Source organism: Anomaloglossus baeobatrachus, chromosome 11 (genome assembly GCF_048569485.1).
Source record: "Anomaloglossus baeobatrachus isolate aAnoBae1 chromosome 11, aAnoBae1.hap1, whole genome shotgun sequence".
NCBI classification, from domain to species: Eukaryota; Metazoa; Chordata; class Amphibia; order Anura; family Aromobatidae; genus Anomaloglossus; species Anomaloglossus baeobatrachus.
This window is the reverse complement of record NC_134363.1, coordinates 169,715,294-169,743,179: the sequence shown is the minus strand read 5'-3', so window position 1 is coordinate 169,743,179 and position 27,886 is coordinate 169,715,294. Positions and strand designations below refer to the sequence as shown.

The following is a 27,886-nucleotide window of genomic DNA, read 5'->3' as shown; positions in this document are numbered from 1 at the left end:
CCCTGCAACGAGGCCTCCGCGCTCTCCGGCGTCCGCGCCAAGTTTCCATCAGGTTCGGCATGCGAGTCCTCGGTCGTATGGTGGCGGCGATGGAAGCGGTACCCTTTGCACAGTTCCACCTCCGGCCCCTCCAGCTGGCCTTGCTGAAGAAGTGGGACAGATCTCCCTTTTCTCTGGACCGCAGGTTTCATCTTTCGCCGGAGACCCGCCACTCCCTCCGTTGGTGGCTCAATCAACGCAACCTCGCGTCAGGAAGGTCCTTCCTCCCGCTCCACTGGAAGATAGTGACCACCGACGCCAGTCTCCAGGGCTGGGGGGCAGTGTTTCGGCATCACACAGCGCAAGGCCGATGGACACCGAGGGAGAGTTGTCTCCCGATCAACATTCTGGAGATAAGAGCCATCCGGCTAGCCTTGCAGCAGTTTCGGCACCTAGTACAGGGTTGCCCGGTCAGGATCCAGTCGGACAATGCGACGGCGGTGGCGTACATCAACCACCAAGGCGGCACAAGAAGTGTCGGGGCGATGCGAGAAGTCAGGAAGATTTTGCACTGGGCCGAGTGTCATCACTCCCTGATCTCAGCGGTACACATCCCAGGCGTGGACAATTGGGTGGCGGACTTCCTCAGCAGGGAAGGCCTCGCCTCCGGAGAATGGTCCCTCAACCGGGAAGTCTTCAAGCAGATCTGCGACAGATGGGGAGTTCCGGATGTGGACCTAATGGCCTCCCGGTTCAACTGTCAGGTTCCGCAATTTGTAGCGCGGTGCCGCGACCGCTTGGCTTTAGGAGTCGACGCCCTCACCCTGTCATGGAGCCAGTTCAGTCTCCCGTACATCTTCCCTCCGCTTCCTCTGATCCCGAGGGTCCTCAAGAAGATCAAGGCAGAAGGAATACCAGTCATCCTAGTGGCTCCGGACTGGCCCAGGCGAGCATGGTTCGCGGAACTCACTCAGCTCCTCGCAGACGCTCCGTGGCGTCTTCCAGACCGTCCAGATCTCCTGCAGCAGGGACCTCTTTTCCATCAGAACTCAAAGGTTTTAAATTTGACGGCCTGGCCATTGAATCCTGGGTTCTAGCTCAGGCTGGTTTTTCTTCAAGAGTGATACAGACAATGATTAGGGCCAGGAAGCCATCTTCATCAAGAATATACTACCGCACGTGGAAGGTCTTCTTCAGGTGGTGTGAAGAGCACAGTATTTCTTCTCCTCTTGCCTTCTCCCTTCCTTCCCTATTGGCATTCTTGCAGTCAGGCCTAGATGCGGGTCTCTCGCTCGCAACACTAAAGGGCCAGGTATCGGCGTTGTCAATCCTGTTTCAGAAGCAACTGGCCTCTCGTCCTCAGGTTAAGACCTTCATCCAGGGAGTGGCCCACCTGGCCCCGCCGTATCGTCGGCCTCTAGAACCGTGGGACCTTAATCTAGTCCTAGGGTCGCTTCAGGGTCGCTTCAGGGTCCCCCCTTCGAGCCCTTGCGGGATTCTTCCCTTTCTCACCTGTCTTGGAAGGTGGTGTTCCTCGTTGCCATCACTTCTATTCGCAGGACGTCAGAGCTGGCAGCTCTCTCTTGTCGTGCCCCCTTTTTGATTTTTCACCAGGACAAAGCGGTTCTCCGGCCAGATCCCTCCTTTCTCCCAAAGGTGGTCTCCCCGTTCCATCTAAACGAAGAAATTGTCCTTCCGTCCTTCTGTCCCGGCTTCTCTCACGGCTTGGGAAGGTCCTTGCACACCCTGGACCTGGTGCGCGCCCTTAGAATTTATGTCTCCAGAACCGCGCCGTTCCGTAAGTCAGATGGTCTGTTTGTCCTTCCTTCTGGTCCCAAGAGGGGCATCCAAAGCCACAATTACCAGATGGATCCGTTCTGCCATATCTGAGGCCTATCGGATTCGGGACAAGTCTCCGCCGCGGGGGGTAAGGGCGCACTCTACCCGAGCAGTGGGAGCTTCTTGGGCGATTAGGCATCAGGCTTCGGCCAACCAGGTCTGCAAGGCCGCCACCTGGTCCAGCCTGCATACCTTTACTAGGTTCTACCAGGTTCACACCCAAGCATCGGCAGATGCTAGTTTTGGGAGAAAGGTCTTGCAGGCAGCAGTTGCACACCTGTAATAGGGTGACAGCATTCAATTATAGTTCAAGCCCGCCGAGGGAGGTCGTTGTTTTCTTCCTATCTGCGGTGCTTCTGTATTCCCGCCCAGGGACTGCTTTTGGACGTCCCATGGTCCTGTGTCCCCCAATGAAACGATAGAGAAAGTAGGATTTTTGTGTACTCACCGTAAAATCTCTTTCTCTGAGTCTTCATTGGGGGACACAGCACCCACCCTGCTTGGTTTTTTGGTTGTTAAATTGCATTTGCCTGCCATTTTCAGCGGTTTTATGTTCATAGACCTCTTGTTCGCACGGCTGCATTATTTTAGTTATAACTTTGTTTTATGTATGGTGATTCTGGTACTCCTCCTACTGCTTGTGCACCAAACTGATCTGAGCCCGCCTCCGGCTCGGGGTGTATACTGCTAGGGAGGAGCTAACTTTTTATGTTTACTTAGTGTCAGCCTCCTAGTGACAGCAGCATAACCCATGGTCCTGTGTCCCCCAATGAAGACTCAGAGAGATTTTACGGTGAGTACACAAAAAACCTACTTTTCATGACTCTAAAAATGGTAGATTCACATTGAAGACATCAAAACTATGAATTAACACATGTGGAATGAAATACTTAACAAAAAAGTGTGAAACAACTGAAAATATGTCTTATATTCTAGGTTCTTCAAAGTAGCCACCTTTTGCTTTGATTACTGCTTTGCACACTCTTGGCCTTCTCTTGATGAGCTTCAAGAGGTAGTCACCGGAAATGGTTTTCCAACAGTCTTGAAGGAGTTCCCAGAGATGCTGAGCACTTGTTGGCCCTTTTGCCTTCACTCTGCGGTCCAGCTCACCCCAAACCATCTCGATTGGGTTCAGGTCTGGTGACTGTGGAGGCCAGGTCATCTGGCGTAGCACCCCATCACTCTTTTTCTTGGTCAAATAGCCCTTACACAGCCTGGAGGTGTGTTTGGGGTCATTGTCCTGTTGAAAAATAAATGATGGTCCAACTAAACGCAATCCGGATGGAATAGCACGCCGCTGCAAGATGCTGTGGTAGCCATGCTGGTTCAGTATGCCTTCAATATTGAATAAATCCCCAACAGTGTCACCAGCAAAGCCCCCCCACATAATCACACCTCCTCCTCCATGCTTCACGGTGGGAACCAGCCATGTAGAGTCCATCCATTCACCTTTTCTACAAAGACACGGGGGTTGGATCCAAAGATCTCAAATTTGGACTCATCAGACCAAAGCACAGATTTCCACTGGTCTAATGTCCATTCCTTGTGTTCTTTACCCCAAACAAGTCTCTTCTGCTTGTTGCCTGTCCTTAGCAGTGGTTTCCTAGCAGCTATTTTACCATGAAGGCCTGCTGCACAAAGTCTCCTCTTAACAGTTGTTCTAGAGATGAGGAGGTGTGTCCAAACTCTTGGGCTGTACTATCTATCTATCTATATATATATATATATATATATATATATATATATATATATATATATATATATATATATATATATATATATATATATATATACACATGTATATATATATATATATACACATGTATATATATATATACACATGTATATATATATACACACGTATATATATAATATATAAAATTTTCATTCAGTGATTTTCCTTAATACAACATGCCAGCTGTAAACCCTCTAATCCTGGGAAACGTTTTGGGAGAGTCCATCCCACCTGGCTGATGTCCCCGGCCTAGTCTGCCGAGCACTGGCAGTGACACGCGAGTTAATGTCTCGCCTCAGAAACAAATGGACCTGAAACAACTGAAGCAGAGCGCAGCTGCCATTCCACCCATTATCTCAGAAGGCTTCTCTGAGTCAGCGTCTCAAACTGTTCACATGAAGCCTCATTACGGTTTGGCTCTTTATCAAAAGCAGATCACCAAGGTTCATGAGTCAGCCCTGGATGGACAAGCACCGACAAAGTATCCTCCTCCGAGACCCAAATAGACCCCCTAGAGGTCTCCCCCAACGGTTTGGGGCCCCCATAAGGAGCACCCTGAAAACCCGGACACCCCAATACCTGGATTACTCGGACTAGGACCTCCCCCCCCCGCTTCAACGGGACTGATCATCCCACAACCCCAGTAAGTGTTACATACTGTGTATTCACTGCCGACAAGGTTGTTCTTGGAGAGGAGGGGGTGACAGGCCTTGTGTCCTCATCGGAGTTAAAGGTACCCGATAGTGACTCAGTGGTGGTGCCCGCTGGGGGACCGGTAGCTCGAATTCCGCCCTGTGGTGTAGATTTCAATTGTCACAAGGGATCCGGAGGATGGATAGTAGGGGGAAGACAGTGATCTGACAGCATCCAGATTGAACTACGAGGTTGCCCAGTTCTTGTCCCGATCTCACCATCCCCTAGTGGTCGACTGACATTCTGGTGATTTCCTGGTCAAAATTCTCCCTTCCACATATTTCCTCCTCTACCGCTGATCCCCAGGTTGGTCAAGAAGATCAAGGCAGAAGGAGTACCAGTCATTCTTTTGGCTCCAGAGGACTTCCGAACTCCAGATCCACCATTGCCGGCTGGATCTCTTCTACCATCTTTGAAGCCTACCGGATAAAAAACAGAGGGCACTCACTCAAGGTCATGGCTCCCTCCACTCGTGCAGTGGGCGCTGTCTTACAGCTACGGAAGTGCTGCCTGTTCTTCCATTCATACCTTCGCAAAATTGTACATGGTTCACACCTACGCCACGTTGAATGCGAACCTCCATAGAAGAATCCTGCAAGCCACAGTGGCTTATTCTCAGACTTGTGGGTTTTTGTCTTTTTTTCCCCACTCTTGAGACTACTATAGGACATCCCATGGATTCCTTTGTCCCCCAATGACATCTTAGAAATGACTGATCGTAAATAGTAAGATTGCTCTTATTTTGCACATTAATGTCGCCTCTTCTCGTCAGGTGTTGCTCCACAGACTGGCCAATATTCAGAGAGTCTGGATTCTACCCCCAAATGAGAATACAGGAAAGGAGGTGACGTGCTTAGCATGGAGACCTGACGGCAAAAGTAAGCGGATCCTCTTGTTTTGTCTATAAGGCCATGTGTCCACGCTGCGGAAAATGCGCGGATTTTGCCGCGGATTTCTCGCGGAAAAGCCGCGGATTTTCCGAAAATCTGCAGCAGCGGCACTTCCCAGCCATTTCTATGGCATTTTGGAAATGCTGTGCCCATGCTGCGGATTTTTCCGCGGCGGATTTGCCGCGGATTTTGATCCGGAAAAATCTGTAACATGTCAATTATTGTTGCGGATTTTGATCCGGATTTTGGCTATAGAATTGGGAAAAAAAAATCCGCACCAAAATCCGCGGCAATTCCGCACCTTTGAAAAGGTGCGGATTTGCCGGGAAAGTCGCGAATTTTCATGCAGAAAAATCCGCAGCAACATTCTACCGTGGACACATAGCCTAAGTCTTCATAGGACGACCATGCTCGGGTGCTTTGTACCCGTAATGATCAGATAATGCTCAGTTTGGCGCGACTCGGGGACCCGAGTGTAATGAAAGTGACCGAGGAACTTGAGCATTTTTCATCTTCCGCAAAAATGTTCGAGTTCCCAATTGACTTCCATTATACTGGGGTACTCTAGTTGCGCCCATCCGAGCATCCGACTACTCGTTACGACTACTGAGCACCCGAGCATGGTAGTGCCCGCTCATCACTATTCATTACGGTAACTTTTCGGTTCTTTGTACGCAAAGTCTTGGCTTTTGGTCTGGCTGACACCAAGAAGATCGTTCTTTGTGATGTTGAAAAGCCGGAAAGCCTTCATTCTTTCTCTGTGGAAACCCCAGTGTCCTGCATGCAGTGGATGGAAGTATCGGAGGAGAACAGGTGAGCTCACAGACAGTCCTGGACAACTCCAGTGACATCAAAGAGATTGATAACCTATTTTAAGAATAGGAATCCATCGTTTAGAGGGGTTTGGGAGTTGGGCTTTGAGAGGGATAAATAGATTCACACATATTGTGGAGGAGGGACAACTCAGAGGCTTCCCTCAGTTGCAAGAGTTTGGGATCCAGAATTCGGAGTTTTATAAGTACTTGCAACTGAGACATGCCTATCAGGCAGAAACCTCTATTACGGGTAGAGCATTGGAGCAGAACAAAGTCATGCAACGCATAGCATCCTCTAGTGGCTCAGCGGGAGTGTTCTCTCGTTTATATTGGGATCTATTATATCTGGTGCACCGAAATTGTCCAGTAAACGCAAAATAAAAATGGGAACGACCTATTGAGGACAACCAATGGGTAGAAATTTTAGAACGAATTCCTAGTCTATCATTGGGGGAGGCATACAGACTGTCACACCTGTACGTTATTCACCAAGTATATCGCACTCCTAGATTCCTGTTTGATATTGGAGTTAGAACTGACCCCTTCTGCCCGCGATGCAAAATATGTTCCGCAGATCTATTACATATGATGTGGTCGTGTCCTGATATTGAACATTTCTGGAGAGAGGTGACAGAAATAATCAGTAGAGTATATACGATAGAGACGAGCTTAACTCCCTTTGTATGTATTCTGGGATGCGTGGAGGATTTACCTTTTGGGAGAGGAGGGCAAAGTGGCCGTATCTAGACTATTATATATTGCCAGGAAACTAATCGCTCAACACTGGATCTCGGACCACAGTCCTACAATATCTGAATATGTCAAAAAAGTTAATTGGGTGATAAATGTGGAGAAAAGTATATATCGGAAAAGAAATGGCGTCATCAAATTTAAAAAAATATGGGCACGATGGATAGACTGGTCAGGGATGGCTTCGAGGGAACTGATTAGGTTTAGATTGGGCTTAGGGTACCCTCACACTTTAGCGACGCAGCAGCGATCCCACCAGTGATCTGACCTGGTCAGGATCGCTGCTGCGTCGCTGCATGGTCGCTGGTGAGCTGTCAAACAGGCAGATCTCACCAGTGACCAGCCCCCAGCCAGCAGTGACGTGCAAGCGACGCTGCGCTTGCACGGAGCTGGAAGCTGCGGACACTGGTAACTAAGGTTAACATCGGGTATGGTTACCCGATGTTTACCTTAGTTACCAGCGCACACCGCTTAGCTTAGCGTGTGCAGGGAGCAGGAGCCGGCACTGGCAGCGTGAGAGCTGCGGAGGCTGGTAACGAAGGTAAATATCGGGTAACCACCTTGGTTACCCGATGTTTACCTTGGTTACAGCTTACCGCAGGCTGTCAGACGCCGGCTCCTGCTCCCTGCACATTCAGGATTGTTGCTCTCTCGCTGTCACACACAGCGATGTGTGCTTATCAGCGGGAGAGCAACAATAAAAAAACGAACCAGCACTGTGTGTAACGAGCAGCGATCTCACAGCAGGGGCCAGATCACTGCTCAGTGTCACACACAGCGAGATCGCTAATGAGGGCACTGCTGCGTCACAAAAACCGTGACTAAGCAGCGATCTCGCTGTGTGTGAAGTACCCCTTACTCTAAATTGATAACAAGGGGCAAAGGGCGAGAAATTTCTGCACAACTTATCTATAATAATGACGGAGGTTTGGGGAGAAGAGAGTAACATGGGAAGAGGTTAGATTCTTCATCAAAAATGACATTTAACTGTGTACAATGCCAAACAAAGCAAAAACTCATAAAGAAAAACAAAAGTCTAATTGGATTAATTGATAAATGTAATAATGGTACTTAAGAACTTTTGTCTAGGAATGTGTGGAGCTGCAGATTTGACATTAGCTCTCCTTTCTACAAGTCTGTTTGTTTAATGTTTGTTGGGGAGGGGAGGGATGGGAGGGGGTAGAGGCTGGGTAGCCTCCAATGTCTATTTGGTTGTAACTTGTAAAACTTTAATAAAAACATTTAATTAAAAAAAAAAAAAGAATAGGAATCATTGGGAGTTTGGCACCCCAAAATTCTGCATTTTGCAGCTCCCTCGGTCACCAGACTTTAAAGCGGGCTTTACACACTGCGATATCGGTCCCGATATCGCTAGTGTGGGTACCCGCCCCCATCTGTTGCGCGACACGGGCAAATCGCTGCCCATGCCGCACATCATCGCCCATACCCGTCACACTACTTACCTGCCCGGCGACGTCGCTGTGACCGGCGAACCGCCTCCTTTCTAAGGGGGCGGTCCGTGCGGCGTCACAGCGACGTCACTGAGCGGCCGCCCAATAGCAGCGGAGGGGCGGAGCTGAGCGGGACGTAACATCCCGCCCACCTCCTTCCTTCCGCATAGCGGCCGGGAGGCAGGTAAGGAGAGCTTCCTCGTTCCTGCGGTGTCACACGGAGCGATGTATGCTGCCGCAGGAACGAGGAACAACCTCGTTACTGCTGCAGTAACGATTTTTGAGAATGGACCCCCATGTCACCGATGAGCGATTTTGCACGTTTTTGCAACGATGCAAAATCGCTCATAGGTGTCACACGCAACGGCATCGCTAATGCAGCTGGATGTGCGTCACCAATTCCGTGACCCCAACGAGTTCGCATTAGCGATGTCGTAGCGTGTAAAGCCCCCTTTACTGTGTACAATGTGTAGTGGCCAATTCTGAGTACTGCAGCTCAGCTCCCATTCACGTCAATGAAAAATCACAGTCACTAAACACTGTACTAAGCCTTGATTTTCCAGCTTTGTACATTGTCCCCTTCTGGCAGGCACTTATGACATCTAATCGGTGGGGGTCTCGAATGTGGAACCCCCATCCCGCCAATCTCATTGAACCTACTTAAAAACTTTTGCACTGCAAAGGGAAAAATTTGCAGAAAGATTTGACATACTGCAGATTTAAACCTAGTATTGCATGTGCATATTGCACCCTGTGCATATTTTATTTAATGGGCCCCTATAGTGAACAGACGCCATGTCATACATCTATATTTTACTGTTAATATATACTCCTGACAATAGCCTATAATGCAGTGTACACTGATCTTTAGGGCTCTTGTCCACTTGCGATTTTCCTGTACGAGTGCACTAGCACCAATGTTAAGCTATGAGGCATTGTCCACTAGCTTAATTTTATACGACACGTCTCGTGCTCTCGGTGAAATCACAGCGTGCTGCGATTTGCACCAAGTCTCAGCTCTCGCACCCCCATGCCAGCCTATGCTAGCGAGAAAATAATCAGAATACGGGTGGCATATGCATGTCATACAAATGGCATACGCATGTCACATGGGTCCTTGATGTTAACAATCTACACACTTGCATCGGACTGGCTACCGGAGGAATCTCCAGTAATACCAGTCCTGGCCGCGGTTACATGCACTGAACTCCGGAGCTGTCACCTGAGCTCCGGAGTGCAGCCTAGACTGGACCACGAGCGCCGAGTGATTTGATTCCCAGGCGATTGCGGTTCAGTTCATGATAGCTGCAGACAGGCCGGGCTGAACTCTGGAGCTCAGGTGAGAGCATCGGAGATCAGTGCAGGTAACCGCGGCCAGGCCTGGTATTACTGGAGATTCCTCCGGTAGCCAGTCCACCGCTGCTTGCATAGCACTCACATAGCACTCGCATGATGCTCGCATGTCATACGGATGCTATGTGGAAAAAACCACACCATACGCAGGACACTCGACTCACTTTCTTTTTCGCTCCTAATTGGGAGACCCAGACAATTGGGTGTATAGCTACTGCCTCCGGAGGCCGCACAAAGTACTACACTTAAAAGTGTAAGGCCCCTCCCCTTCTGGCTATACACCCCCCCCGTGGGAGCACGGGTCCTTCAGTTTTTTGCTTTGTGCGAAGGAGGTCAGACACGCACGCATAGCTCCACTGTTTAGTCAGCAGCAGCTGCTGACTATGTCGGATGGAAGAAAAGAGGGCCCATACAGAGCCCCCAGCATGCTCCCTTCTCACCCCACTTTCTGTCGGCGGTGTTTGTTAAGGTTGAGGTACCCATTGCGGGTACGGAGGCTGGAGCCCACATGCTGATTCCTTCCCCATCCCCATTAGGGCTCTGGGTGAAGTGGGATTTTACCGGTCTCCAGGCACAGAGACCGTGCTCCATCCGCAGCCTGGAGAAGCCGCTGGATTTGGAGCTGAGTATCGTCAGGGACATGGCCCTGCTCCGTCAAGGTACTCTGTGTCCCCGTGCATACGCGCGCACACCGCAGCATTGCTGGGTGTGTTAGTGCGCCGGGGACAACAGCGCTGCTGCGCTTGTGCCATTTCCTCACTTCAGCTTAGCTGAGTGGGTAGACTCGGGGAGAACGGTCGCGCCGGCCGCTGGGACTGCGACGCGGCTGGGACTTGTGGTGCGCCGGGGACTTCCGCGCTGACCGTGCATATATCACGGCCGCGCTTATTACTACAGTCCCCGGCTTTTGCGGCCTAGTTCGTTCGTTCCCGCCTCCGCACCTGCCAGTCAGGAGGAGGGCGGGACGCTGTACAGAGCATCAGCGCTGAGGGCTGGAGTCTTTTTTACATACTCCAGCCCTCACACCAGGCACAGTAGGACGCAGTTTCCCGCTCTTTGTTTGTGGCACGCCCACGGTCCGCCCCTCTTCACAGAACGCCGGCAGCCATTCCTGCCTGCACGCTGAGCTGCAGAGGGGAGACGGGGAGACCCAGACACGGGATTCTACGGCCTCATACCCGCTGTTCAGCGGGCGGTAAGCAGCCCTCAAGGGCTCACCCCCACTTGTGCCGTTTGTATACTGAGTATTTTGTGTTTGCAAATACTTTGTACTGTACGGTCGCTGGTGATTCTCGGCTATATACCCTCCTAGATTACAAGGAGGCAACAGCATGTCGTCCGCTAAACGCAAGGGTGCCAAGGCACAGACATTATATGCTGCCTGTACCGCATGTGCGGCTGCTCTACCGGCAGGTTCCACTGACCCCCATTGTGTGCAGTGCTCGGCCCCTGTGCAACTTGCACAGCCGGGGCCTCTGCTGGACGTGACCCAGGGTGTACCACCTGTGAATGCTGTCCAGGTGACAGGAACGGAGTTTGCAGCTTTTGCTGACAGATTGTCTATGACCATGTCAAAGATTCTTGAAACATTGCAGTCTAGACCAGTATCTCAGACCATGGACACTGTGGCATCATTGCTCCCTGGTCCCCCTCAGCTGGAACACTTCCAAGCTCCGGGGGTGTCACATGCACCCCAGGGTGACGATTCTGACTCGGACAACTGTCCCAGACAACCTAAGCGGGCTCGTTATGAGGGGCCCTCAACTTCGTCTCACTGGTCAGGATCCCAGCGGGATGAATCTATGGGTGATGAGGCGGATGTAACTGATCAAGATTCTGATCCTGGGTCCGCTCTCAATCTGGATACACCGGATGGTGACGCCATAGTGAATGATCTTATAGCGTCCATCAATAGGATGTTAGATATTTCTCCGCCAGCTCCTACTGAGGAGGAGGCAGCTTCACAGCAGGAGAAATTCCATTTCAGATACCCCAAGCGTAAATTAAGCACTTTTCTGGACCACGCTGACTTTAGAGATGCAATCCAGAAACACCACGCTTATCCTGAGAAGCGGTTCTCTAAACGGCTTAAAGATACACGCTATCCTTTTCACCCTGACGTGGTCAAGGGTTGGACCCAGTGTCCCAAGGTGGACCCTCCAATCTCCAGGCTTGCAGCTAGATCCTTAGTTGCAGTAGAAGATGGAGCGGCACTTAAAGATGCCACTGACAGGCAGATGGAGCTCTGGCTGAAATCCATCTATGAAGCTATTGGAGCGTCGTTGGCGCCAGCTTTCGCAGCCGTATGGGCACTCCAAGCTATTTCAGCTGGGCTTATACAAGTCGACTCGGTCACACGTACATCTGCCCCGCAGGTGGCACCATTGACCTCTCAAATGTCTGCATTCGCGTCTTACGCGATTAATGCTGTCCTGGACTCTACGAGCCGTACGGCGGTGGCGTCAGCCAACTCCGTGGTTTTGCGCAGGGCCCTGTGGTTGAGAGAATGGAAGGCAGATTCTGCTTCCAAGAAGTGCTTAACCAGTTTGCCCTTTTCTCGTGACCGATTGTTTGGGGAGCGTTTGGATGAAATCATTAAACACTCCAAGGGTAAGGACTCATCCTTACCTCAACACAGACAAAACAAGCCCCAACAAAGGAGGGGTCAGTCTGGTTTTCGGTCCTTTCGAGGCTCAGGCAGGTCCCAATTCTCCTCGTCCAAAAGGACTCAAAAGGATCAGAGAGGTTCAGATTCTTGGCGGACGCAGTCACGCCCAAAAAAGACAGCAGGAAGAACTGTTACCAAGACGGCTTCCTCATGACTCTCAGCCTCCTCTCTCCGCATCCTCGGTCGGTGGCAGGCTCTCCCGCTTTGGCGGCATTTGGCTGTCACAGGTCAAAGACCGTTGGGTGAGGGACATTCTGTCTCACGGGTACAGGATAGAGTTCAGCTCTCGTCCTCCAACTCGTTTCTTCAGAACTTCCCCACCGCCAGACCGAGCCGATGCTCTGCTGCAGGCGGTGGCCGCTCTAAAGGCGGAAGGAGTGGTGACTTCCGTTCCTCTTCAGGAACAAGGTCACGGTTTTTACTCCAATCTGTTTGTGGTGCCAAAGAAGGACGGGTCCTTTCGGCCCGTCCTGGATCTAAAGTTGCTCAACAAACACGTAAAAACCAGGAGGTTCCGGATGGAATCTCTCCGCTCCGTCATAGCCTCAATGTCTCAAGGAGATTTCTTAGCATCAATAGACATCAAGGATGCTTATCTTCACGTGCCGATTGCGCCAGAGCATCAGCGTTTTCTACGCTTTGTTCTAGAAAGCGAACACCTGCAGTTCGTAGCGTTACCTTTCGGGCTGGCAACAGCCCCTCGGGTCTTCACCAAGGTCATGGCAGCAGTAGTAGCTGTCCTGCACTCGCAGGGTCACTCCGTGATCCCGTATTTGGACGATCTACTTATAAAGGCACCCTCTCAAGAGGCATGCCAACACAGTCTGAAGGTGGCACTGAAGACTCTCCAGAGTTTCGGGTGGATTATCAACTTTTCAAAGTCAAATCTAACCCCGACTCAATCACTAACATATCTTGGCATGGAGTTTCATACTCTCTCAGCGATAGTGAAGCTTCCACTGGACAAGCAGTGCTCTCTGCAGACAGGGGTGCAATCTCTCCTGCAGAACCAGTCCCACTCCTTGAGGCGCCTCATGCATTTCCTTGGGAAGATGGTGGCAGCAATGGAAGCAGTCCCTTTCGCGCAGTTTCATCTGCGCCCTCTACAATGGGACATTCTCCGCCAATGGGACGGGAAGTCGACGTCCCTCGACAGGGATGTCTCCCTCTCTCAGGCAACCAAGGACTCTCTCCGATGGTGGCTTCTTCCCACCTCATTGTCAAAAGGAAAGTCGTTCCTACCCCCATCCTGGGCGGTGGTCACGACAGATGCGAGCCTATCAGGGTGGGGAGCAGTGTTTCTTCACCACAGGGCTCAGGGTACGTGGACTCAGAGAGAGTCCACCCTTCAGATCAATGTTCTGGAAATCAGAGCAGTCTATCTTGCTCTGCGAGCCTTCCAACAGTGGCTGGAGGGCAAGCAGATCCGGATTCAGTCGGACAATTCCACAGCGGTGGCGTACATCAACCACCAAGGGGGAACACGCAGTCGGCAAGCCTTTCAAGAAGTCCGGCGGATTCTGACGTGGGTGGAAAACACAGCATCCACCATATCCGCAGTTCACATCCCAGGCGTGGAAAACTGGGAAGCAGACTTTCTCAGTCGCCAGGGCATGGACGCAGGGGAATGGTCCCTTCACCCAGACGTGTTTCAGGAGATCTGTCGCCGCTGGGGGATGCCGGACGTCGACCTGATGGCGTCACGGCACAACAACAAGGTCCCGGTTTTCATGGCACGGTCTCACGATCACCGAGCTCTGGCGGCAGACGCCTTAGTTCAGGATTGGTCGCAGTTCCGACTACCTTATGTGTTCCCACCTCTGGCATTATTGCCCAGAGTGATCCGCAAAATCAGGTCCGACTGCCGTTGCGCCATTCTCGTCGCTCCAGACTGGCCAAGGAGGTCGTGGTACCCGGATCTGTGGCATCTCACGGTAGGACAACCGTGGGCGCTACCAGGCCGTCCAGACTTGCTGTCTCAAGGGCCGTTTTTCCGTCTGAATTCTGCGGCCCTGAACCTGACTGTGTGGCCATTGAGTCCTGGGTCCTAGGGACCTCAGGTTTATCTCATGATGTTGTGGCCACCATGAGACAGGCTAGGAAACCATCCTCCGCCAAGATCTACCACAGAACGTGGAAGATATTCTTATCTTGGTGCTCTGCTCAGGGAGTTTCTCCCTGGCCATTTGCATTGCCTATTTTTCTTTCCTTCCTGCAGTCTGGGTTGGAAAAAGGTTTGTCGCTTAGCTCCCTTAAAGGACAAGTTTCTGCGCTATCCGTATTCTTTCAGAAGCGCCTGGCGCGACTTCCTAAGGTACGCACGTTCCTGCAAGGGGTCTGTCATATCATTCCCCCTTACAAGCGGCCATTGGAACCCTGGGATCTGAACAGGGTTCTGATTGCTCTCCAGAAGCCACCTTTCGAGCCTATGAAGGAGATTTCCTTTTCTCGACTTTCACAGAAAGTGGCTTTTCTGGTGGCGGTCACGTCTCTTCGGAGAGTGTCAGAGCTGGCGGCGTTATCTTGCAAATCTCCCTTCCTGGTGTTTCACCAAGACAAGGTAGTACTGCGTCCAATTCCAGAGTTCCTTCCCAAGGTGGTATCTTCCTTTCATCTCAATCAGGATATCACTTTACCATCTTTGTGTCCGCATCCAGTTCACCAATTTGAAAAGGGTTTACATCTGTTGGACCTGGTGAGAGCACTCAGGATCTACATTTCCCGCACGGCGTCTCTGCGCCGTTCGGATGCACTCTTTATCCTGGTCGCTGGTCAGCATAAAGGGTCGCAAGCTTCCAAATCCACCCTTGCGCGGTGGATCAAGGAACCAATTCTTCACGCCTACCGTTCTGCTGGGCTTCCGACTCCTTCTGGACTGAAGGCCCATTCTACCAGAGCCGTGGGTGCGTCCTGGGCATTACGGCATCAGGCTACGGCTCAGCAGGTGTGCCAGGCGGCTACCTGGTCGAGTCTGCACACTTTCACCAAGCATTATCAGGTGCATACCTACGCTTCGGCGGATGCCAGCCTAGGTAGACAAGTCCTGCAGGCGGCGGTGGCCCACCTGTAAGGAAGGGCTGCCTGACAGCCCGATCGCGAGGTATTATTTTACCCACCCAGGGACTGCTTTTGGACGTCCCAATTGTCTGGGTCTCCCAATTAGGAGCGAAAAAGAAGAAGGGAATTTTGTTTACTTACCGTAAATTCCTTTTCTTCTAGCTCCAATTGGGAGACCCAGCACCCGCCCTGTTTTTCTGAGGGTATTTGTTTTTCGGGTGCACATGTTGTTCATGTTAATAACTTACGTTCTCCGATATGTTTATCGGATTGAATTTGTTTTTGAAACAGTTATTGGCTTTCCTCCTTCTTGCTTTTGCACTAAAACTGAAGGACCCGTGCTCCCACGGGGGGGTGTATAGCCAGAAGGGGAGGGGCCTTACACTTTTAAGTGTAGTACTTTGTGCGGCCTCCGGAGGCAGTAGCTATACACCCAATTGTCTGGGTCTCCCAATTGGAGCTAGAAGAAAAGGAATTTACGGTAAGTAAACAAAATTCCCTTCTTTCTGGTCGAGTATCGCAGGGATTTTTTACTCGCAAGTGGACAAGAGCCCTTAGAGACACTTTGGTAAAATAGCTTCCATTGTAAATATACTGTGCCTAGTTAATCCCTGGTGAGCTGATGGCATCACAGTTTTCCAAGTCGCCCACTTATTAAATAATGTCGCCTTGACACAATTTGCTTGTCCGCACACATTGCAAATTTACATGAAAATATTCATACATAGGACTGATTACTGGCTGTTATTATTTGTGCTGTAATATCAGAATATTAATATTTTATCTTAGTGTCTTGAAGTCATTTTACAGCGCAGAAGACGAGTCCAGTACACTTCTTCCGAAGTTACCTGCTTTGCCCAAAAAGTAAGGATCTACTGTTGACGTAATGTACTGCACTTATGTTTCCACATATGACTTTCTTTGTCGCTCCATTGGGAGACCCAGACAATTGACAATTGGGGTGTATAGGCTATGCCTCCGGAGGCCGCACAAAGTATTACACTAAAAGTGTAAAGCCCCTCCCCTTCTGCCTATACACCCCCCATGCTCCCACGGGCTCCTCAGTTTTTTGCTTTGTGCGAAGGAGGCAGACATGCACGCACAGCTCCACAGATTGGTCAGCAGCAGCTGCTGACTATATCGGATGGAAGAAAAGTGGGCCCATATAGGGCCCCCAGCATGCTCCCTTCTCACCCCACTCTTGTCGGCGGTGTGGTTAAGGTTGAGGTATCCATTGCGGGTACGGAGGCTGGAGCCCACATGCTGTTTTCCTTCCCCATCCCCCTCAGGGCTCTGGGTGAAGTGGGATCCTATCGGTCTCCAGGCACTGAGACCGTGCTTCATCCACAACTCCTGTGGAGCCTGCTGGATAGGAGCCGGGTATCGTTCAGGGACATGGCCCTGCTACTTGGAGGTACTCTGTATCCCTGTGGGGACAGCGCACAGCAACACTCCAGCTTTGCTGGGTGTGCTAGTGCACCGGGGACCGCGGCGCTGACCGGGTTAATATGTGCCATTACACACTCAGCGTTGCTGAGTGTGTTTATGTATAGGGACTGCCGCACTGACCGCCGCTGCCATGGAAACACCGCGGCGCGGCTGGGACTTGTAGTGCGCCGGGGACTTCCACGCCGGCCGCGCTTTTACGGCGGCCGCGTTTATTACTAGAGTCCCCTGCTTTTTGCGGCCTAGTTTCCTTTCTTCCCACCCCCAGCCCTGACAGGCAGGGGAAGGGCGGGACGCTGCACAGAACGAGCAGCACTGAGGGCTGGAGCATGCTTTGCATACTCCACCCCTCTCACTGTGCACAGTGCGGGCACCAGTTCCCGCACTTTCTGGGTCACGCCCACGGCTCCCACCTCTCCTCAGGACGCCGGCAGCCATTCCTGTCAGCTCCTCGGACGCTGCAGAGGGGGACAAAGTCTGGGAGACCCAGGCAGGGACTCTGGTGGCCTCACAACCGCTTTAAGCGGGTGGTAAGCAGCACCTGTGGTGCTAGCCCCATTGTGCAGTAGTGTAACATTATATGTTTATGGTATATATATTTTACACTGTATGGTGCACAGTTGATTTCTGGCTATATACCCTATTGTGTTGCTCAGGGAAGATAATAACATGGCGCCCACGAAAGGCAGGGGTGCCAAAACACAGGCTTTTTATGCTGCCTGCGCCGCATGTACGACCCCGCTACCGGCAGGTTCCACTGACCCTCATTGTGTGCACTGTTCGGCCCCTGTGGCACTTACTCAGCCAGAGCCTCTGCTAAGAGGGGCCCAGGGGGAGCCACCTGCTGACACTGTCCAGGTGACGGGGACGGAGTTTGCAAAACTCTCTGAGACTATGGCTAAGATACTAGAAGCCTTGCAGTCCAGGCCGGTATCTCAGCACAGGGACTCTGTTGAATCTTTGTTCCCTGGCCCACCTCAGTTGGACCAACAATGTCCTCCCGGGGTATCTCATGGGTCCCAGGCTGAGGGTTCTGACACAGACCCCAGCCCCAGGCCGACTAAGCGAGCTCGCTTAGAATTTCCCTCGACATCATCATATTGTGCAGGGTCTCAGAGGGGGGAATCTCTGGTTGATGAAGCGGAGACAGTTGATCAGGATTCTGATCCTGAGGCCGCTCTCAATCTTGATACTCCTGACGGGGACGCCATAGTGAACGATCTTATTGCGTCCATCAATCTAATGCTGGATATTTCACCATGCTTGTCCAGATAAGCGTTTTTCTAAGCGACTTAAGGATACACGTTATCCCTTTCCCCCTGACGTGGTCAAAAGTTGGGCTCAGTGTCCCAAAGTGGATCCTCCAATCTCCAGACTGGCAGCTAGATCCATACTTGCAGTGGAAGATGGGGCGTCACTCAAAGATGCCACTGACAGGCAGATGGAGCTCTGGTTGAAATCCATCTATGAAGCTATCGGCGCTTCTTTTGCCCCAGCATTCGCAGCCGTATGGGCGCTACAAGCTATCTCAGCAGGTCAAGCGCAAATTGACGCAGCCACACGCACGTCCGCGCCACAGGTGGCGTCCATAACCACTCAGACGTCGGCATTTGCGTCTTACGCTATTAATGCTGTCCTGGACTCTGCGAGCCGTACGGCGGTTGCAGCCGCCAATTCGGTGGTACTACGCAGGGCCTTGTGGCTACGGGAATGGAAGGCAGATTCTGCTTCCAAAAAGCGCTTAACCAGTTTGCCAATTTCTGGCGACCGATTGTTTGGCGAGCGTTTGGATGAAATCATCAAACAATCCAAGGGAAAGGATACATCCTTACCCCAGCCCAAACCGAACATACCCCAACAGAGGAGGGGGCAGTCGAGGTTTCGGTCCTTTCGGGGCGCGGGCAGGTCCCAATTCTCCTCGTCCAAAAGGCCTCAGAAAGATCAAAGGAACTCTGATTCATGGCGGTCTAAGTCACGTCCTAAAAAGACCACCGGAGGTGCCGCTACCAAAGCGGCCTCCTCATGACTTTCGGCCTCCTCACTCCGCATCCTCGGTCGGTGGCAGGCTCTCCCGCTTTTGCGACACCTGGCTGCCACGGGTAAAAGACCGTTGGGTGAGAGACATTCTGTCTCACGGTTACAAAATAGAGTTCACCTCTCGTCCCCCGACTCGATTCTTCAGGTCATCCCCGCCTCCCGAGCGAGCCGAGGCTCTTCTGCAGGCGCTGGGCACTCTGAAGGCAGAAGGAGTGGTGGTCCCTGTTCCTCTTCAGCAACAGGGCCACGGTTTTTACTCCAACTTGTTTGTGGTCCCAAAGAAGGACGGGTCTTTCCGTCCTGTCCTGGACCTGAAACTTCTCAACAAACACGTAAAGACCAGGCGGTTCCGGATGGAATCCCTCCGCTCCGTCATCGCCTCAATGTCCCAAGGAGATTTCCTTGCATCGATCGATATCAAAGATGCTTATCTCCACGTACCGATTGCTCCAGAGCACCAGCGCTTCTTGCGCTTCGCCATAGAAAACGAACACCTGCAGTTCGTGGCACTGCCGTTCGGCTTGGCAACAGCCCCACGGGTTTTCACCAAGGTTATGGCTACTGTAGTAGCGGTCCTCCACTCTCAGGGTCACTCGGTGATCCCGTACTTGGACGATCTGTTGATCAAGGCACCCTCTCAAGAGGCATGCCAACACAGCCTCGACGCTACCCTGGAGACTCTCCAGAATTTCGGGTGGATCATCAATTTTCCAAAGTCAAATCTGACACCGGCCCAATCGCTGACATACCTTGGCATGGAGTTTCATACCCTCTCAGCGATAGTGAAGCTTCCGCTGATCAAGCAGCGGTCACTACAGAAAGGGGTACAATCTCTCCTTCAAGGCCAGTCACACCCCTTGAGGCGCCTCATGCACTTCCTGGGGAAGATGGTGGCAGCAATGGAGGCAGTCCCTTTCGCGCAGTTTCACCTGCGTCCTCTTCAATGGGACATCCTACGCAAATGGGACAGGAAGCCGACGTCCCTCGACAGGAACGTCTCCCTCTCTCAGGCGACCAAAGCTTCCCTTCGGTGGTGGCTTCTTCCCACTTCATTATCGAAGGGGAAATCCTTCCTACCCCCATCCTGGGAGGTGGTCACGACGGACGCGAGTCTGTCAGGGTGGGGAGCGGTTTTTCTCCACCACAGGGCTCAGGGTACGTGGACCCAGCAAGAGTCCTCGCTTCAGATCAATGTTCTGGAAATACGGGCAGTGTATCTTGCCCTGAAAGCGTTCCAGCAGTGGCTGGAAGGCAAGCAGATCCGAATTCAGTCGGACAATTCCACAGCGGTGGCATACATCAACCACCAAGGCGGCACACGCAGTCGGCAAGCCTTCCAGGAAGTCCGGCGGATTTTGATGTGGGTGGAAGCCACGGCCTCCACCATCTCTGCAGTTCACATCCCAGGCGTGGAAAACTGGGAAGCAGATTATCTCAGTCGCCAGGGCATGGACGCAGGGGAATGGTCCCTTCACCCGGACGTGTTTCAGGAGATCTGTTGCCGCTGGGGGGTGCCGGACGTCGACCTCGTGGCGTCCCGGCACAACAACAAGGTACCGACGTTCATGGCACGGTCTCAAGATCCCAGAGCTCTGGCGGCAGACGCCTTAGTTCAGGATTGGTCGCAGTTTCAGCTCCCTTATGTGTTTCCTCCGTTGGCACTGTTGCCCAGAGTGTTACGCAAGATCAGGGCCGACTGCCGCCGCGTCATCCTCGTCGCTCCAGACTGGCCGAGGCGGTCGTGGTACCCGGATCTGTGGCATCTCACGGTCGGCCAACCGTGGGCACTACCAGACCGACCAGACTTGCTATCTCAAGGGCCGTTTTTCCATCTGAATTCTGCGGCCCTCAACCTGACTGTGTGGCCATTGAGTCCTGGATCCTAGCGTCTTCAGGGTTATCTCAAGACGTCATTGCCACTATGAGACAGGCTAGGAAACCAACGTCCGCCAAGATCTACCACAGGACGTGGAAAATTTTCCTGTCGTGGTGCTCTGCTCAGGGTTTTTCTCCCTGGCCTTTTGCCTTGCCCACTTTTCTGTCCTTCCTTCAATCTGGACTGGAAAAGGGTTTGTCGCTCGGCTCCCTTAAGGGACAAGTCTCAGCGCTCTCTGTGTTTTTCCAGAAGCGCCTAGCCAGACTTCCACAGGTACGCACGTTCCTGCAGGAGGTTTGTCACATCGTTCCTCCTTACAAGCGGCCGTTAGAACCCTGGGATCTTAACAAGGTGCTGATGGTTCTTCAGAAACCACCATTCGAGCCAATGAGAGATATTTCTCTCTCACGCCTTTCGCAGAAAGTGGTTTTTCTAGTAGCAGTCACTTCACTTCGGAGAGTGTCTGAGCTAGCAGCGCTGTCATGCAAAGCCCCTTTCCTGGTGTTTCACCAGGACAAGGTGGTTCTGCGTCCGGTTCCGGAATTTCTCCCTAAAGTGGTATCCCCCTTTCATCTCAATCAGGATATCTCCTTACCTTCTTTTTGTCCTCATCCGGTTCACCAATGTGAAAAGGATTTGCACTTGTTAGATCTGGTGAGAGCACTCAGGCTCTACATTTCTCGGACGGCGCCCCTGCGCCGCTCGGATGCACTCTTTGTCCTTGTCGCTGGCCAGCGTAAAGGGTCACAGGCTTCCAAATCAACCCTGGCTCGGTGGATCAAGGAACCAATTCTTGAAGCTTACCGTTCTGCTGGGCTTCCGGTTCCCTCAGGGCTGAAGGCCCATTCTACCAGAGCCGTGGGTGCGTCCTGGGCTTTGAGGCACCAGGCTACGGCTCAGCAGGTGTGTCAGGCGGCTACCTGGTCGAGCCTGCACACTTTCACGAAACACTATCAGGTGCATACCTATGCTTCGGCGGATGCCAGCCTAGGTAGACGAGTCCTTCAGGCGGCGGTTGCCCACCTGTAGGAAGGGGCCGTTTTACGGCTCTATCACGAGGTATTATTTTACCCACCCAGGGACTGCTTTTGGACGTCCCAATTGTCTGGGTCTCCCAATGGAGCGACAAAGAAGAAGGGAATTTTGTTTACTTACCGTAAATTCCTTTTCTTCTAGCTCCAATTGGGAGACCCAGCACCCGCCCCTGTTTTTTTGTGTGTACACATGTTGTTCATGTTGAATGGTTTCAGTTCTCCGATATTCCTTCGGATTTATTTTACTTTAAAGCAGTTTATAATTCTTTTCCTCCTTCTTGCTTTTGCACCAAAACTGAGGAGCCCGTGGGAGCACGGGGGGTGTATAGGCAGAAGGGGAGGGGCTTTACACTTTTAGTGTAATACTTTGTGCGGCCTCCGGAGGCATAGCCTATACACCCCAATTGTCAATTGTCTGGGTCTCCCAATTGGAGCTAGAAGAAAAGGAATTTACGGTAAGTAAACAAAATTCCCTTCTTTTCTATATTGCTTCATTTGGGGTCACAGGAGACCATGGGGGTATGCTGCTGCCACTAGGCAAGAAAAGTGATCCGCTCCTCAGTAGCGTGCACCCACCGACCGGAGGCAAGCCGATCAGTTTTAGCTTAGTGTCCGTAGGAGGCAGACACAGGTCCGCACCCTGTTCCATTTCTACCTGAAATTTGTTGTTTTTTTTATTACGGATTTACTGTTTTCTTATAGATTCAGTTTGTGTTTGAGCAACATAGTGTAACTGCTCACTCTGTCATCCCAAATTGAGACCAAGTGCACAATGTGGGGTTGCATCACTACTCTAGCCTCTCTGGTCTGAGGCAGGACCCTAACCCATCAATACTGTTGTGGTTTCCAGGTGGATTGGTTCTTGCCAGCATTCGTTGCCCGCTCGCCTCCCAGAACCTAATGGTGCAGGGAGGGAAGATGGAACAGGCATCTTCCAGCCAGACAGCGCTTGGGACGTTTGATGACCGTCTATCTTCATTCTACAAAGAATGTTTCCGGGCATTCGAAGACAGTTCTTTCCCCCTTGTGCCTAGGTCCCTGCTCACAATGGGGCTCCTGGTTTGTGCTTATACAAATATTTATCCATATATAACTATATATACAGTCATATGGAAAAGTTTGGGCATCCCTATTAATGTTAACCTTTTTTCTTTATAACAATTTGGGTTTTTGCAGCAGCTATTTCAGTTTCATATATCTAATAACTGATGGACTGAGTAATATTTCTGGATTGAAATGAGGTTTTATTGTACTAACAGAAAATATGCACCTGTCAAATTTAGTTAAAATGCAGATTGCACAAGTATGGGCACCCTTATCAATTTCTTGATTTGAACACTCCTAACTACTTTTTACTGACTTACTGAAGCACTAAATTGGTTTTGTAACCTCATTGAGCTTTGAACTTCATAGGCAAGTGTATCCAATCATGAGAAAAGGTATTTAAGGTGGCCACTTGCAAGTTGTTCTCCTATGTCAATCTCCTATGAAGAGTGGCATCATGGGCTCCTCAAAACAACTCTCAAATGATCTGAAAACAAAGATTATTCAACATAGTTGTTCAGGGGAAGGTACAAAAAGTTGTCTCAGAGATTTAAACTGTCAGTTTCCACTGTGAGGAACATAGTAAGGAAATGGAAGAACACAGGTACAGTTCTTGTTAAGCCCAGAAGTGGCAGGCCAAGAAAAATATCAGAAAGGCAGAGAAGAAGAATGGTGAGAACAGTCAAGGACAATCCACAGACCACCTCCAAAGACCTGCAGCATCATCTTGCTGCAGATGGTGTCACTGTCCATCGGTCAACAATATAGCGCACTTTGCACAAGGAGAAGCTGTATGGGAGAGTGATGCGAAAGAAGCCGTTTCCGCAAGCACGCCACAAACAGAGTCGCCTGAGGTATGCAAAAGCACATTTGGACAAGCCAGTTACATTATGGAAGAAGGTCCTGTGGACTGATGAAACAAAGATTGAGTCGTTTGGTCATACAAAAAGGCGTTAAGCATGGAGGCAAAAAACCACGGCATTCCAAGAAAAGCACTTGCTACCCACAGTAAAATTTGGTGGAGGTTCCATCATGCTTTGGGGCTGTGTGGCCAATGCCAGCACCGGGAATCTTGTTAAAGTTGAGGGTCGCATGGATTCAACTCAGTATCAGCAGATTCTTGACAATAATGTGCAAGAATCAGTGACGAAGTTGAAGTTACGCAGGGGATGGATATTTCAGCAAGACAATGATCCAATACACCGCTCCAAATCTACTCAGGCATTCATGCAGAGGAACAATTACAATGTTCTGGAATGGCCATCCCAGTCCCCAGACCTGAATATCATTGAAAATCTGTGGGATGATGTGAAGCGTGCTGTCCATGCTCGGCGACCATCAAACGTAACTGAAATGGATTTGTTATGTAAACAGGAATGGTCAAATCTACCTTCATCCAGGATCCAGGAACTCATTAAAAGCTACAGGAAGCGACTAGAGGCTGTGATTTTTGCAAAAGGAGGATCTACAAAATATTAATGTCACTTTTACGTTGAGGTGCCCATCCTTATGCACCGGTCAAATTTAGTTTAAATGCGCATTGCACATTTTCTGTTAGTACAATAAACCTCATTTCAATCCAGAAATATTACTCAGTCCATCAGTTATTAGATATATGAAACTGAAATAGCAAAAACCCAAATTGTTATAAAGGAAAAAGGTTAACATTAATAGGGGTGCCCAAACTTTTTCATATGACTGTATATATGTATGTGTAGCACAAGTACTATGTATCCATATATAACTAATATATATATATATACAGTTAGGTCCAGAAATATTTGGACAGTGACAATTTTGGCGAGTTGGGCTCTGCATGCCACCACATTGGATTTGAAATGAAACCTCTACAACAGAATTCAAGTGCAGATTGTAACGTTTAATTTGAAGGTTTGAACAAAAATATCTGATAGAAATTGTAGGAATTGTCACATTTCTTTACAAACACTCCACAGTTTAGGAGGTCAAAAGTAGTTGGACAAATAAACCAAACCCCAAAAAAAATTTTTTATTTTCAATATTTTGTTGCGAATCCTTTGGAGGCAATCACTGCCTTAAGTCTGGAACCCATGGACATCACCAAACGCTGGGTTTCCTCCTTCTTAATGCTTTTCCAGGCCTTTACAGACGCAGCCTTCAGGTCTTGCTTGTTTGTGGGTCTTTCCGTCTTAAGTCTGGATTTGAGCAAGTGAAATGCATGCTCAATTGGGTTAAGATCTGGTGATTGACTTGGCCATTGCAGAATGTTCCACTTTTTTGCACTCATGAACTCCTGGGTAGCTTTGGCTGTATGTTTGGGGTCATTGTCCATCTGTACTATGAAGCGCCGTCCGATCAACTTTGCGGCATTTGGCTGAATCTGGGCTGTAAGTATATCCCGGTACACTTCAGAATTCATCCGGCTACTCTTGTCTGCTGTTATGTCATCAATAAACACAAGTGACCCAGTGCCATTGAAAGCCATGCATGCCCATGCCATCACGTTGCCTCCACCATGTTTTACAGAGGATGTGGTGTGCCTTGGATCATGTGCCGTTCCCTTTCTTCTCCAAACTTTTTTCTTCCCATCCTTCTGGTACAGGTTGATCTTTGTCTCATCTGTCCATAGAATACTTTTCCAGAACTGAGCTGGCTTCATGAGGTGTTTTTCAGCAAATTTAACTCTGGCCTGTCTATTTTTGGAATTGATGAATGGTTTGCATCTAGATGTGAACCCTTTGTATTTACTTTCATGGAGTCTTCTCTTTACTGTTGACTTAGAGACAGATACCCCTACTTCACTGAGAGTGTTCTGGACTTCAGTTGATGTTGTGAACGGGTTCTTCTTCACCAAAGAAAGTATGCGGCGATCATCCACCACTGTTGTCATCCGTGGACGCCCAGGCCTTTTTGAGTTCCCAAGCTCACCAGTCAATTCCTTTTTTCTCAGAATGTATCCGACTGTTGATTTTGCTACTCCAAGCATGTCTGCTATCTCTCTGATGGATTTTTTCTTTTTCTTTGTCGCTCCATTGGGAGACCCAGACAATTGGGTTGTATAGCTATGCCTCCGGAGGCCACACAAAGCATTACACTAAAAGTGTAACGCCCCTCCCCTTCTGCCTATACACCCCCCATGCTCACGGGCTCCTCAGTTTTCTTGCTTTGTGCGAAGGAGGCAGACATCCACGCATAGCTCCACTGCTTGGTCAGCAGCAGCTGCTGACTATGTCGGATGGAAGAAAAGAGGGCCCATAACAGGGCCCCCAGCATGCTCCCTTCTCACCCCACTCTTGTCGGCGGTGTTGTTAAGGTTGAGGTGCCCATTGCGGGTACACAGGCAGGAGCCACATGCTGTTTTCCTTCCCTATCCCTTAATGGGCTCTGGGTGAAGTGGGATCCGGATCGGTCTCCAGGCACTGGGACCGTGCTCCCTCCGCAGCCCCTGGGAATCTGCAGGATAGGAGCTGGATATCGTCAGGGTCAAAGCCCTGCTACTATGAGGTACTCTGTGTGTCCGTGGGGACCGCGCATAGAGCGCTGGTCCCATACACATTACAGCACTGCTGGGTGTGTTAGTGCGCCGGGCATGGAGCGCTTGTGCCAGACACTTTCCATCTCTGCTGGGTGTGTTAGTGCGCCGGACATGGAGCGTTTGGGCCAGACACTTTCCAGCTCTGCTGGGTGTGTTAGTGCGCCGGACATGGAGTGCTTGTGCCAGACACTTTCCAGCTCTGCTGGGTGTGTTAGTGCGCCGGACATGAAACGTTAGTGCCATACTCTTTCCAGCACTGCTGGAGGTGTTAGTGCGCCGGGGGACTACGCGCGGCCGCGCTTATTGCCGGCCGCGCTTATAACTTTAGTCCCCGGCTTCTGCGGCCTAGTGTCGTTCTTTCCCGCCCACAGGCCTGCCAGTCAGGGGAGGGGCGGGACGCTGCACGGATCGTCAGCAGAAGGGCTGGAGCATACATTAGTATACTTCTCCCCCCTCACTCAGTACAGTGGGGCGCTGGATTCCCGCACTTTTCCTGGGCACGCCCACGGCCTCCTCCTCCTCACTGAACGCCGGCAGCCATTCCTGTCAGCGATTCAGACGCTGAGGAGGAGAGGCAACACAGGGAGACCCAGGCAGGGAATCCGGCGACCACACAACCGCTCTGAGCGGTCGGTAAGCAGCACCTGTGGTGCTGGCCCCACTGAGTACCGAAGTGTATATATATATATAGGCTTTTAGGCTATACATTGCACTGTACGGTCGCCCTGTTGATTTTTGGCTATATACCCTCCAGGTTGTTCTCAGAGGAGACAACATGTCATCTGCAAAGAGCAAGGGTGCCACAGCACAGACGTATTTTGCAACCTGTACCTCATGTACAGCTGTACTACCGGCAGGGTCCACTGACCCTCATTGTGTGCAATGCTCGGCCCCGGTGGCGCTTACTCAGCCGGAGCCTTTGCTACAAGTGGCCCAGGTGGATCCACCTGCTACCACTGTCCAGGTGACAGGGACGGAGTTTGCAGCCTTTGCTGACAAGCTGTCAGACACTATGGATAAATGGTCTGCTAAAATACTGGAAGCTTTGCAGTCCAGACCGGTGATTCAGGCCCCGGGCTCTATCCAATCCTTGACCCCTGGTCCCCCTCAATTGGAACAGCAATGTGCCCCGGGGGTAACCCACAGGCCCCAGGGTGAGGTCTCTGACACGGACCGCAGTCCCAGGCCGCCCAAGCGGGGTCGCTGGGAAATTCCCTCCACTTCATCACACTGTTCAGGGTCCCAGCAGGGGTGCATAGCAAGGTGGAGGTCAACCACCGACCAATTCAACAAAGAAACAACAAAGAGCCAGCACCAATGTGCACTAAGGCATCAAATATTCCAAACTGCATTATAAAAAATTTTTTTTTTTTTTTGAGATTTTTGGCAAAAAATTGCAATTTCTTGAGCTGCTTCGCCACGTCACGGCAAATCTCATTTGAAGCAGTCCTACACTAAAATATTTTTATAAAATGTGCCATGCGGCCTCACATATAAATAGCAGAACTGCTCTCAGCAGCACTCACCTGGTCTATTGCAGTCCCGTACCCATGACTGAGTCATGGCTGTGGGCGGGACAGGTCCAAAGAAAATGCTGCATGAAGTATATATATAGCCTGTGGACAAAGCCTGATGACCCAATGTGAACAGTCACCAAACGCCAAAATCTATACAGATGGAATACATCCCAAATTGGGGTGCATAG

General features: G+C 50.8%; 1 protein-coding gene across 1 annotated transcript in view; it reads left to right on the top strand.

The window, feature by feature from the left end:
- Nucleotides 1–27,886, top strand: part of ANAPC4 (anaphase promoting complex subunit 4) — a 170,535-nt gene that overhangs the window by 6,294 nt on the left and 136,355 nt on the right. Inside the window, exons 3-5 of the mRNA XM_075329394.1 lie at nucleotides 5,019–5,124; nucleotides 5,817–5,949; nucleotides 16,020–16,094. Coding sequence (XP_075185509.1) covers nucleotides 5,019–5,124; nucleotides 5,817–5,949; nucleotides 16,020–16,094 — 314 coding nt within the window. The remainder of the gene's footprint in view (nucleotides 1–5,018; nucleotides 5,125–5,816; nucleotides 5,950–16,019; nucleotides 16,095–27,886) is intronic.